The sequence below is a fragment of the Mya arenaria genome, chromosome 15 (genome assembly GCF_026914265.1).
Source record: "Mya arenaria isolate MELC-2E11 chromosome 15, ASM2691426v1".
NCBI classification, from domain to species: domain Eukaryota; kingdom Metazoa; phylum Mollusca; class Bivalvia; order Myida; family Myidae; genus Mya; species Mya arenaria.
In genome coordinates this window covers 46660092-46674488 of record NC_069136.1, presented here as the reverse complement: position 1 = coordinate 46674488, position 14397 = coordinate 46660092, and the positions used below count along the sequence as shown (strand labels likewise).

General features: G+C 34.6%; 1 protein-coding gene across 5 annotated transcripts; it reads left to right on the top strand.

Annotated features, from left to right (window-relative positions):
- On the top strand, window positions 1–14355 carry LOC128219618 (protein toll-like). 5 transcript variants are annotated; one of them, XM_052927492.1, is made up of 4 exons: window positions 1–36; window positions 1633–2073; window positions 10081–10235; window positions 10630–14355. In XM_052927492.1, the coding sequence occupies exons 3-4, from the start codon at window positions 10081–10083 to the stop codon at window positions 13982–13984; spliced, it is 3510 nt and encodes a 1169-aa protein (XP_052783452.1). In that variant the 5' UTR covers window positions 1–36; window positions 1633–2073; the 3' UTR covers window positions 13985–14355. The 5 variants fall into 5 exon arrangements, with proteins under 5 accessions (XP_052783452.1, XP_052783451.1, XP_052783450.1 ...); XM_052927491.1 differs by lacking the exon at window positions 1–36 and adding an exon at window positions 46–151; XM_052927490.1 differs by lacking the exons at window positions 1–36; window positions 1633–2073 and adding an exon at window positions 5297–5437.
- Window positions 14356–14397: the final 42 nt, after the last annotated feature.

Below are 14397 nucleotides of genomic sequence, written 5' to 3'. Positions count from 1 at the left end.
TAACTACAGATAACTTTCAAGGGGAAATACCCAAAGGTATTTTACATTTATTTTTGTATCATTGCAATTCTTTTGTGAAGGACGTTTTACACTTAATTTAATAAATATATATCATATAGTACACGTAAAACACATATCGGACTGTTTAAAGGTAAGTTTAAATTTCAACACTACTATATTTTTTTTTAATTATAGGATTTAAATTTAAGATTCATTTTATGAATATCTTAAATCAAGCATCGATGTGTCTTAAATGTTTAAAGCTGGAGTTATTCATACAACGGAAAGGCATTACATTAAGATTTTAAGTTTATTTAAAATGTATCCTTCAAATTGTATAAACGTAGGTTTAACATTTAGGTTTCTTAAATGTTTTGCTCTAGCCTTTCGTGGTTTTTCTGATAAGTATGATTTGTATTGAAAGACTCGATACGAATACGAGCATTTTGACACCATGTTTTAACATTTAAGTATTTAGGTAGTGACAGTTGTTATTTACAGTTGAACACCGTTGAAATAATCGCTATTTCGAAATGATTTTTCGGTCCCGATTTTACTCTTTAATCCGAAATCGCTATTCGGAAATAATCGTTATTCCGAAGTAAATATTAGGGTCCCGATTTGGTTTTTCAGACCTATTTATCAATTCTTATTTCGAACTCGATCGTGTCATAGTTTTTCACACCATACAGCAAATTCACACGGGCATCGGCTTGAGGTGACAATGGAGCACAATTAGCGCTTGTTAAAGAATGGCATTGATCACGCGTATGTTACAAACAGCGATGTCAGAAAATGGGCGATTCATTTTGGTGATTTTGAATATAATTGCTGGTTAACACAATCTGAATATCATTCGAAAATGTCTATCTCATCTGATTTGGTCGCCGCATTGCTCACTCGACCCGCTACCTTACAATCCGGAGAAAGGCCCGGCAACCGATCCGGGCGGATATCTGTATCGGTAATAAAAGGGAAGGGTGCTAAACGGGGCCACAATTCGAAAAGCTTTCAGGAGAAGTATGAAGCAAAAAAAAGTGGAGGGTGGAATGAAATCTAAATCAAAAATCGTCGAAGCATATGGCATACCGATGAGCCCACTTTCCACATGGCTCAAACAAAAGGAGCACATAAAGTCGCTATATCTCTCCGGAAGAACTGAACTGTGCTCCGAATACATATTTGTCAATTATTAAACACTAAATCAATACATATTTTGTATAGGAAAGACAACTCAAACCGAGTGTATCGTATTGGTAGAGTGTAACCGACATTGCAATCTTAAAGACTTAGTAATTCACGTCATTTTTAATTCGCGAACGCTGTCATTTGCGGAAAATAGTTAATCAGAAACATCGCTATTCCGAAGTAATTTGTTGGGTCCATACGATTTCGGATTAATGGTGTTTAACTGTAAATGATTTATTCACAACAAAAGCAGCCCGATACTTCGTTGGTACTTCTTTCGTCTTCATGTTCTTCATCAATTAGATTAAATCACAACTGAACTGTTGTGATGACCTAAAGTTTAAACGTATTTATTTTACAACGATTGAGAAATATGGTATAACAACATTATATTAATCACTCTCGTTGACACGAAGTAAAGTGAGAGTGTTGTTTTCTGTTGAGGGAGAAGACGGAGTTCTCGGAGGGAACCCACTTGTGCGGCTTGGTGATCACAAACAAAACTCACATGCACCCAAGCCAGTACTATATGCTCGGGACGCCTTAGTGAGAAGAGAGTGCGTTTGCCACTGCGCTAAACGAGCAACCCGAGACGCTTTGGTGAGAAGCGAGTGCGCTAGCCACTGCGCTGGACGGGCAACCCGGGATGTTTTGGTGAGAAGCGAGTGCGCTAGTCACTGCGCTGGACGGGCAACCCGAGACGCTTTGGTGAGAAGCGAGTGCGCTAGCCACTGCGCTGGACGGGCAACCCGAGACGCTTTGGTGAGAAGCGAGTGCGCTAGCCACTGCGCTGGACGGGCAACCCGGGATGCTTTGGTGAAAAGCGAGAGCGCTAACCACTGTGCTAACCGGACCTAGATATTGAAGTTTGTGCCTCTAAAAAAGGTTATCGTTCAATATTTCTCTTCTGTGCTTGACCCTGTAGTTCACACTGTATTATTCATTCAACTTCCAAACAAAGCCGCGGCCGGCCGTCATTCCTTTAAAACCGACCAGAGAAAAGACTGTCAGTATTATTATGCTTTAACAAACAAACTTAAATAGATAATTTACAAATATGCGTTTCAATTACCATTCCTTGGCCGACCGCCATTCTTTCGAAGCTTCCTGTTAGAAAAAGTAATAATAATTTAAAATTTAATCACAACAATTTGAATAGATTATTTACAAATAATCATTTTCAAAGGCCGTCAAAATAAGGATGAAATCACCATGGGTTAAGCTGGGTCTTGAACTTAAACCGCACACTTTCCTTGTATAAATAAGAGCACACATAAAATCATACGCCTTATCGGAGTCATGTTAAGTTTAAAATGAATAAGACAGCAGCAGTCAAATCAAATTATAAACTGACATCAAGTACAAAACGATTCAGTCAAGAGCTTCAAGCCAAGCAGATGCCGAGTGTTTCAAACTACTATGCAATCATGATGAGTTAGTATTCTTAATAAGGTCATGAAATGTTCACGGATCAGTTAAGTACATCTCACAAATTGTATTTAGTAATTACTATGTATATATCTTGCTCTGAACATTGTGTTCATTTTTCCAACTCTCTATATAAAGATATTCTATTAAATAACATGATTCTTGCAGGGTGATCATTTGTAATATTTTGAATCGTGAGGTATTTAAAAGTGGAAAAATTAGATAAATTAGTGTTTGCGTCATAGCATAAGTATTTTCGAGAAACTGGTGCAAAGCCTTTATCCGGCTCATTCTAAGAGCTGAAAATAGACGCATACGCGGTTTGAAATTATTGCGTCGCATTCACTAGGCAAAAAAGTCACATAATTACCTTATGAGTTACTGTTTTAATCGGAACAAGGATAACATTTGGACAAACATCCGTAAACAAATATTGTATATTGCTATTCATGTTTCTAAAGGAAACTAATAATACTTTGGGTCGTTTAGGTATCGAAGAAAGAGTTTCATTATGATATAACCCCACCCACACACCCCCACCCCACCCAAAAAAACAACAAAAAAACAACAATACAGCACATTTATAATGCAATGTTTATTTATATTAAGTAAAAAGTTCTGAACATCATGAAAATATTTCGAGCGATAAACACGTATCGTGTGCTTTTAGTCAGTCTCCAAAACCTTGCAGGGTGGGCGTTCGAACCCATTTATAAACAAATTCTGCTTTTCCACTGCAAACGTTTGATCGAAATTGCAAAAATATGCCCTACTTTTTCAAAATACGCAGACTAATATTCTTGAATTAAGAAAAAAGCAACAGCAATTGTTTGTTTTTGCTGAAAAGGTTTATTGGGGAAAAGGGGGAATTTGTTCCCTTAACTCGTTGTTAATAAGATGTACTGGACTAGTTCCTTAAACGTATACATCTATATCTTGGCAATATTGCTAGATACATATTATCATTTTTCTATATACTTCATATTAATTGTTTATGAAATAAGGAAGGCAAAAACTGGCGCCCACACGGAATCAATTATATCGCAAAATAACGTTATGGTCGGTAGGAAAAAGTAAATTCGGTTTAGTTAGTGAGAAGAAACGATTTGTTTACCTTCAATTAACATGATCTTTACCGGATTGTTAAAGCCTTCGTCATAAACTCACTTTGTAAACCAGGAAGTACTTAACGAACTTTGTATTTAAGCTGAATCGCATGTATTTAGCAAAGAGATCTATTAACAGTCGTTTTTAAAACATTCTTTATCTTCGTTGATCGTAGCGTGGGTGCTAAGGACTATATGTTTATGTTAATTCTACACAATAAGTGTAAATATCTACGGTTAAAAGTTAAATATTAAAATAGTATCGTATGATTCTATCACATACATTTTAAAATCGAACAATTCAAATACATAAATAGAGATTCTACTTGAAAGAATTATACTCTATGAATATAAAAAATACAAACATTTTAGCCTCAGCCATTTATATAAAAAAAGGTCTAAATAGTAAAAGAATCAATTAATATGAATGTTTCATATATATGTTTAGATAGAACGTATCCTTGTTATTATATTAACAAGCTAGTTCAAAATTTTTAAAATGAAGGATTTCTTATCAGCTAGTTTCCTAAATCTCCCCTATCAATGACAGGGGCGGTATGTGCTGGTTCGCACTGAGCATTATGCCTTAGTAAGTTTGCCTGGATTTTATTATTGATATTTTTTTTCTTTTCTTTGTTTTTTTTATTAAACCTGGGGTTACCAATTGGGCTGGCACACGGGGGCTTAACTGAATTTGGGTATTTATAGGGTGCCAATATTCAATAATAACTACACGTTTATTAATATGAACATGATTGTATACAGATTTCAGAAATGAGAAATTGCATACGCAATTTGAAAAAAAAAACATTTATATATAAAATGTCTCTTAGAAAGGTTACACAAAACAACTACGCATTCGTTTTGTTTTACCACTTGCAATGAGAAATTTTAATATTTGTATCCGATACTGTTAAAACAGTGGAAACAGAAGTATGTTCACATACTCGTATTTAAACAACATGAAGGAAATTTCAATAAACCTCTTATATAGTTCTGTCTTATTCATGTTACTGTAGCCGTCAATACAATTACCTTGACGCGAATGGGAACTTGTCAAAAGTAGTTTGTTTGAGTTAGATAAGTAATCCAGTGGATTATACAACAAAGTGCTCCTATTTATAGACATCTCATAATACTTTGTTGTGCTTTATAATGGTTAAGTGACAATCCGTGTTTAAAAGGTCTTTCGTTGTACAACAGCTGGTTTGAATAACCTACACATTGCAAAGATACAAAAAACATCTGATATATGAAGTCAAAATCAAGGGAGATAACCACAAGATAATAACCAAAACATGATCTGGTTATAATATTGTTGACTGCAAAATATTGAGTCAACAATTGAAGAAGTATTGTCCGGAAACTTTACACAAGTCTTTTAAACAACACAAACTAAACAATTTTAATGACCTATTTCCACGCACGTATGGTCCTAATTAAACTTGTAATACTACAAGCAAGGCAAGAACAAAATACTAAATCCTACGAACATTTTTATAACATGTGAGAATACATCGCTTCAATAGTCAGTCAAGCATTTAACCTCAGATAACTGCTACACTACTGTCAACTATTATCAAGGGGATCTCCCCGTAGTTATAGTTTTATCTATTTTTATATCATTGCAATTCCTTGGTGAAAGACGCTTTACATTTAATTTAGTAAACATATATCATAGTGTTCATGTAAAACACATACTGGACATTTTTAAGGTAAGCTTAACGTTACACTACTATGTATGTTTTAATTAAAGGAAAAATAATCTATATCCATTCATGAGCGTCTTAAATCAAGCATCGAGGTGTCTTAAATGTGTTTAAAGGTGAAAAAAAATTGATTCAACTGAAAGGCATTTCATTGATAATTTCAGTTTCTTAAAATGTATCCTACAAATTGTACGTACGTGACTTTAACATTTTAAAACTTAAGTATATCTATTCAATCTTCTTCAGAGTGTATTTAAAGAATATTTCAACGGTGAAATATTTTGATTTCTCAAACGTTGAGGTTTAGCTTTACTTGGTTGTGCATATAATTACGCTTCGTATGCCAGTACTTGATACGAAGGTATGTTTGCACTCTTAGTTTAGTAATTTGGTAGTAGCGGGATACTTCTTGTGTACGTCTTCTTTCTACGTCTTCTTCATAAACTAGTTTCAATCACAAGTGAAGTACTGTTTTATAATCTTAAGCATTGTCTAAACTTATCTATTTTACAACGATTGTGAAACAAGCTATAACAACAGTATATGAATTATTCACGTTCGAACGGTGTTACGCTTGTTGTGGGGTAAATCGGAGTACCCGCATTAAACCCAACCTCCCGGGTTGGTAACCACAAACAAAACGCACTTGCGAAAAGACCGGGAATCGAGCCCAAGAAGGACTCCCAAAATATTGAATCAATCGGGCTTAACCCTGTAGTTCCGACTGCATTATTCTTACAACTTCCAATAGAACCAGTGGCCGACCGACAGCACTTCAAAACCTCCTTGAGAAAAGACTCATCTGACAGTATCTCTATATTTTAAGGAAAAATCTTACATCATTTACAAATAAGTCTTTGAATTTTAGCCGCGCGACAACGCTTCGAAAATTCATGAAAATCTAAATTTTTAAAATTATAAATTATATCATATTTTAATAACATCAATCTTAGTATATCATTTACGAATATTTAATTACTTTAATGGTTATCAAAATACGGAGGTAATCACCATATGGTTCGAAATTGGTCTTCTTTACAAACCACACGTGTTTTTGTATGAATAAAAGCACAAATAAAATCAATCTAATTTAAAGCATTTAAAATATAATTTGAAATATGTTTTCGCATAAACTAGGTAAGAAATACCATGATCACCGTATTTGTTCCTGTTTAAAACGAAACGATGATAACACTCGTACAAACATCCGTAAACAAATAGAGGGCAATTCAGGTTTTCAGGTTATCTAAAGAATAAACAAATACTACGTGTTTGGCAACCACCGTCGTCGGTCAGATAATGGAGAGCAAGTTTCATCATTCTATAACCCCCAATCATGTATCTTAGATCTTGCATATTTAGCTTGAACATTTGAAGAATAAGGAGGACTTACTACTCGCCCCGGCGTCCGGTTAAAGCTTAAGGCCAAGCTGGCATGTTCACTTATAAATTCAATACCCTTCATTAAATTCACATAATAATTTACACACTTGTTGAGAACAAGCACACAATGAAGTTTCATAACTCCATATAATCCAAAATATAAATAACGGCCACTGATTTTGCACACATTGTGTCACGTTAAAGTCTGGGATTTTTTATAATGATCTCTATACACTTCATTCAATTGCCTTAATAATTTACACAATCTAACAACTCTAACTTTCTAACAATTCGGTAACATAACTCCATTTTAACCCTTTATACAAATTATGACCCTTGAACGACATTTTTAAAACATTATAGCTTTTGACAGGCACATTTTTATATTTTTAACCAGGGTTTCGCGAACTGAAACCTGGTGATTGGAATAACGTGCGTCATAGTTCGGGCGAGCCGGCGGGAGTTCGGCGTCAAACTCACATATGGTAGCGAATAATTTTATTAAGTTTTGACATATAGTGACAAAACTTGGTATATAGGTAGAGTCAATAGAGAAAGTACATGGGAGTGCGTTTGGGGCCCATAAGTGCAAGGTCAACGTCACAGTTATAAATAGGAAAAAGGTTAGCACTGAATACCTTTAGTTAGGATTGACATATTACGACTAAACGTGATAAAAAGGAGGAGTTTATGAATACCTCTCATGGAATTGTATTTAGGCCCCGATAGTCATGGTTAAAGTCATGGTAATTGTTGCAAAAATAGAAAAACGGTAAGTACTGAATAAATTAACTTAAGGTTGACATATTGTATATAGAATAATATATACCCGAACCACCGTATAATGGAGTTATTGAATACCTTTTATGGGATTGCATTTAGGGCCCCTAAGGTCAAGGTTTAAACAAAACAGATAACCGTTTAATACTGAATAACTTTCGTAAGGGTGGGCATATTGTGACCAAACATGTTTATAGGAAGAGTTTATGAAGGAATGCCATTGGATTGCGTTTTGGGCCCCTAGGGTAAAGGTCTAGATTACTGTTATCAATGTAGAAAACCAAAATTTGAATATAAATCTAACAACAAAGGGTGGAGTTTCTTCTGTCAAGCATTGAAAACCTGGTTTTGTCGCATTGCGGTGTTTCGTGTGTACTTTTTTATTTGACTCTTTTGTTTCTTTTGACAGGCACAAATTACATCATTATTTTATTCATTTACAATACAAAAGCGTATAGTTGAATGCGCAGTCCTACGACAGCTCTTGTTGGTGTATATATAACAATAAAACATTTTTTAAATATCCTCTACCTTTTCAAAATATGTTGATTAATATACATGAATTTAGACACAGAGAGTAAGTTTCCACTAACGTTTACGTACTTAAAAGGTATATTGGCGGAGGGGGGGGAGGGGGGGGATATTTGTACGCTTAACTTGCATTCAATAACGAGATGTACTGGACTAATCCTTAACACATACATTTATGACTTTGCAATATTGTTAGATACAATTTTATCATCTTAAATTTGCTACATATATATTAATATTAAGAAATAAAGAAGGCATGAACTGACAACACCCACACGGAAAAATGTATGATTTCATGTTTATGAATAAAGTATTTTACCGTCCAGAAGTGCTCGTAAAAGCATCATACCCTATGCTGATTTTAAATAATTTCAGTTTAATGTGTTAATCATATTAAAGCGACAGTCCGCAAATCGGGCAAATTAGCCATGAAAAAAAATAAAATTCATCTATGTGTTGATAAGCATTCCTGACTGACGAATCCAAAAAAAAATTGGTTCAAATCGACCTAGAAATGAGTTTTTCGTGTCATTTTCAATATCTCTTCTTAACTATCGGCCCCCGAGAGTTAACGGTTATATAAATAGAAAAAACAGTGGGATTCCAAAGTTCTTGCGCATGCGCAGGGCGATACTATTTCCCGGTCTCTCCTCGTAAAATCCGGTCTCATCCGGTCTCATAATTCCCGGTTCATAACTTATGGCCCCAGGCAACGGATTGTGTTGCTGATGTTTATAACACGATTTTGACAATCTTATTTGTTTTTATATGTAACAAAATGGTATAAAATATATAAACATTATGTCTTAATTTATGCAATTTGTTATAGGTATACACTATTTATGCAATTCGTGTTAAAGGTGTAGAGAAAGATGCGATGCAGTACAAATGCTCATGTTTTTTGCATAAAAGATTGAGGACGGCTAGAGTATGAAGTAACTTAGAATTGCACCTTTCAAATTATGTTATGTTATGTTATTGTTCTTCCTTTTATGTTTACCCCCCCCACGACATAAAATTTTTTAAGCATAAATGATTACAATTGAAAAATTCCATGTTTGCATATCCGACTCATATCTGATTTACATGTAGTCAAGCATTGTTATTTTTTGTATTAATATTATCAATAGTATACTTATAACTGAATTTAATATGAAAAAAACACACACTCAATGTGTTTGTTATTCATGACATTAATTTCAGTACATGTGCATATTTCATGTTTTTATCTTTGCCTAAATTTATTTTATGTTTTATTGATATAACATTTGAAATAAATAGTGACATAATTATCATCAAATATCTAATGTTTTAATCAACTGTAATCTTTTGTAATCCTATTACCCCCCGCGGTCATTAACACCTTTTTGATCACGCCCGATAGCTACTATAAAACAGAGACCGGAGGAGACCGGGACCGGATGAGACCGGGACCGGGAAATAGTATCGCCCCCAAGAGTAGTCGGAAAAACCGTAGACCTACTTTCTCTTTTGCCGTCTAAAAATAGCAACTTTCGGCAATTTTCAATTTGTTAAATCTAAGTTATTAAAGCGATTTTTTAAAAAATAATTGCGGTTCAGTCGGTCTGAATCAATGTGGAACTTATTAAAAACTTTTGAAATACGGTTACTTTTGCGGACTGTCGCTTTAAGATCCAAGATGAGTATGCTCAACAGAATAATGACAGAAGAAGGAAGAGTTACACTTGGAATATACAAAAACTAACAGATAATAGAGATATTCCCTATCGTTTGCTTTGACTGAATACAAATATAAAGAGGTGTTAATCAATGGTTTTAACTAAATCTAAATCAGAACATCAAAAGCCAAACCCACTCACGCAGACATAAGCATACGCAGGTATACTTCGAAAACACTTGTAGACTTTGGTTTATTTGTTTTCGAAATATTAGTACTATGAACACACGTCTTAGTTTTATTTCACGTTTTTCAGATGTCTTCGAAGACGAAGTTTTTTCTCTTCATTGCACTGCTACTTCCGGCATCAACGGTAACAGAACCGCCGGATTGTCAGGTACAGCTGGACAACGACAACAATATACCACCGCTGTTTGCTAGTGGGGAAACGCCACTTGAGATGGATGTGAGGTATTTTTGAACCGAATATCAAATATGACATTATACATACCATTTTAAATTGTAATTTGCTTACAATAAATTGAAACGTATTTTGATTCACTCATGCGTTCCTTACGAAATGTTGTTGTTTTTTGTATCAAGTGGTATTTATATTCACTGTTAGGTCGAACATGATTTGATTGTTTATTTACATTCTCAAAGAAAAGTAAAATTATTTTCAATTGTTTAAAGTACGATACTTACAAGACGTACTAAAAACCGTAACGTTTCATTGTTAAACTAAACCATAGCTTCCAAACATTCAACATTGTTTTATCCAAATGATAATGTTCCTTACAGAAATTCAAACCTTAAACTAAGCATATTTAAGAGTCTATATAGGCATCTACTTCTGTATTTTCAGAATCATAGTGGTTCATAACACTCTGGAGGTTACATGCGTCGTCAACACTTCACAAATCGTAGCAAATTTTACGAGTGCTAATGAAGTTGAAAATACAGCGATTTATTTGAAATGTACGTTTCCAACGCCTATCGTCATCCGACCTAATTCGCATCCAAAACCTTTACCAGAAAGAGAAGTGTATATGCTTCAAATAACAGGATGTGCTTTTGACAAATCCAGCATTTTCGCTATCTCGTCTTTAGCAGAGTTTAAAACGTTTTCGTTCCTAGGTTCGCTAATTACAGGAGCGGATTTAACCAGTTTAAAGGATGTTCGAAGCGATAGTTTTCAAAGTATTGTTTCTTTTGCGTTTGTGAATTTTGGATCTACAAATGAGAGTATATGGTCATTATTTGATAAAAGGGATACTTTTGAAAATATGGCGGAAATTTCTATTACCAACACACACTGGCTTGATTTACCAGAGAATCTATCGTCCATATTTCCCAATCTTCAAACGCTAGACTTGCCCAACAATGGTTTACAGGTTCCACATTCAAACTTTCCTTGGACTCAGGATACAGTGTATTTACCAAATAACCTGTCGAGGACCGGATATATGCACCAGCACTATGCTGATTCACAATCACTTAGCATACCCACTGATATATTCCGAAGATCTATGGACATGAAAAAGAATAATATTACCGATCTGAGTATGTTTGAATTTCATGGATTGATACATATGATCTCATTACAAAACAACAGTCTTCGTTCTCTTGGAGAAAACACCTTTTCGAAAATTTTAGGGATTCAAAACTTGGATCTCAGTGTTAACAATTTACATAGTTTACCTATAGGAGTTTTTCTTGAGCTTTCAGAGCTGCGGTTACTAGACTTAAGCTCAAACGATTTGTCGGTTATTCACAAGGATGATTTTACACCTTTGACGTCACTTCACCGCCTGAACTTAGCAAAAAACAAGATAGAGTTCATTGAAGATGGCTCATTTAGCAGTCTTCAAGAACTACTGATTTTGGACTTGTCGGCTAATAGTATACGAACATTAAGTGAACACTCATTCCCAATAAAATCTTTGAGTCTTGCAGAGATTTACGTAGATGAAAATCCGATCAAAATTTTACCATCTTTTATATTTTATGTACGTGGTCTCAAAATTGCCAGTTTTGAACGTACCCATATTGCTTTCGAGAATTTTACAGACTATTTACTTAACATGAACATGAACAGGGTTCTGAGAAGTGTTGTCAAATCAGCAAGTACTCCAGATCGTTCAGATATTTATCAACAATCAAATGACCCATGCTTGGTCAAAATTGGGCATAGCAATAACACAAACTTGGGCTTTAAAATTGACCAGGAAAACATTACTCTGAATACATCTTTGCAGCTCGTATTGCTTCATTTTAAACTAGAGTTTACAGCTAATCCAGTCAGATGTAATTGCCGCATTAACCCAATTATATCATTTGTAAATTTTCTCATAAAAAACAACAGTATAGGAAACGTACAAGAGTTATTTGGAAGTTGGATTTGTCAGTCACCTGAGAAATTGTATGGAAAAAATATTTTGGAAATAGAAATGGATCAGACATTGTGCGCTTTCAATGTATCAACTTGTCCAATTCCTTGTAAATGTTATGAAAGAACGTTGACTGGCAATATAATTGTGGACTGCATTGGTTTTAATTTGAATGATATTCCAGACAATATGCCTGTTGGAAGTCTAGAGCTGAGACTCAGTCATAACAACATAACACATGTTGCAAATATCGCTTACCTTGGAAGAGTGAAGATATTTGACATTAGTCATAATCACCTAAAGACCATTGATTCTAGTGTATTCCAAAATTTGAATAAGATAGAAACTCTGAACTTAAGATCTAACTATCTCATACGGCTACCACAAACGCTGGTCAGACTTGGCGCCAAGTCAATAATGCTTTCAGGCAACCCCTATGTGTGTGATTGCAATGTTGTCTGGTTGAAGAATTGGATTACAAGTAACAAGGATATTGTTACAGATTGGGATATGGTTACGTGTAATACTTTACAAAATGACGGCAATATAATAGTGAAAGTCAGTAACGCCGAGTTTATTTGCAAAGAAAGTTCGTTAAATGAATTTGATGAAATCAAACACGCTGTGTTGCCTTCCATTGCAACATTTGTAACAGTGTGTCTAGTAATAATAGCAATTGCATTGATTTATTCATTTCGAACTGAAATTAAAGTGTTGATGTTTATACACTGGGGACTACATCCACTTGATAACGACACTGGAAATAATGCTGAGGAAATAGATTGTATGGTTATTCACAAGAGTTCCGACAATGATTGGGTTCTCGAAAAAGTCGTTAAACCGTTAGAACATTGCAACAACAACTACACTGTCGTTGATTCGGACAGAGACTTCATTGTTGGTTATTCTTTCCAGCAAAACGTGAGCAACCTTGTTGTGCGCAGTAAAAGAATGATAATAATTGTAACCGGTAATTCGATGCCTGAAAACGTTGCCATGTCTTGGTCAATTGCTCAAGAGAAGATTAAAAGCACAAAATCTAGCTTTGGAATTATTGTAACACATAATATTCAGAAACATAACATAGAAGACAAAGATATGAAAGCGTATTTAAAGCATGGACGTTATGTAGACTCTAAGGAACTTCTTTTTACAAATAAACTTCTTTATTATATGCCTGGTAAATGTATGAATCAGAAATATCTCAACACCATCAATGCAAGTAAAGGTGAATCAGATTCGGGTATATCTTTCGGGGGGTCGATATTTAATTGTACGAGTACTGTATCACGCGCGATAAGTAATTCATCATCTTTGACCATTGAGTATGCAGAAAGCGCTGAACTGGTCAGTACTTGTACAACGGATTTATTCATAACATACCACGACACAGATATGGACTTCGCAAGACACAGACTTTTATCGTTGTTTGAATCAAATAACTATGCTGTGTGCTTTCCAGACAGAGATTTTCTGTCCGGGCCATCACGAGAGGAAAACATTCTCAATTCTATTGCATCGTCCGAACACACAGTGTTGGTTTTATCGTCTTTGTACATAATAGATGAATGGTGTTTGTTCACATTCAGAGCGGCATACGAAAAATCTCTTCGCGAAACATATAACCATTTAATTGTAGTGATCAGAAATGATGTTGATATAAGCAACGATATTCGGGACAACGAAATCAAACATTATATTAGAAGTTATGTTTGTCTGGAGGAAAATCATAAATGGTTCGAAAATAAGTTACTGCATTGTGTTGAATATTCTCATTCTTTACAATCATGTGGTATATTGCCTATACAGAGTTTAGTTACAGAACTATAGGTGTAGGATGTATTTATTATTCATGATATATTGTTATATGAATATGGTATTCTTGCATGGCAAAAGTAATGTGATATATTCTGTCTTTGTTCTTATATTTTTCTGATACATGTTTAGCGGCCAGGGAAGGTTGCATGTTTGGAGGAAGATTTTACAAAGGCGATCCCCTAGTTTGCTGATAGTCAAGGTGTATGTACTTCGCAGGAGCTCGGCATGTTAACAAACCTCTTAAATGAACTTGAAGTTTGTCCACATTTCGGATTATGACATTGCAAAGTCGATGCTTTAGCATTTGAAACGTGAGGGACCCTTTAAACCCTTAATTAACATTCGCTTCATATACGAAATATATATTTTTTGTGAAAAGTGTTAAAATGGATATACAATTAAATTCATGAAAGCTAATGGCTGCA

Excerpts from the sequence above, each read along its gene's own strand:
- LOC128219618 (XM_052927489.1), top strand. The coding sequence starts at position 5,772 with ATGCCAGTACTTGATACGAAG. Across the intron at positions 5,793-10,080 it reads TGCCAGTACTTGATACGAAG|ATGTCTTCGAAGACGAAGTT; the intron begins GTATGTTTGCAC and ends CACGTTTTTCAG. Across the intron at positions 10,236-10,629 it reads CCACTTGAGATGGATGTGAG|AATCATAGTGGTTCATAACA; the intron begins GTATTTTTGAAC and ends CTGTATTTTCAG.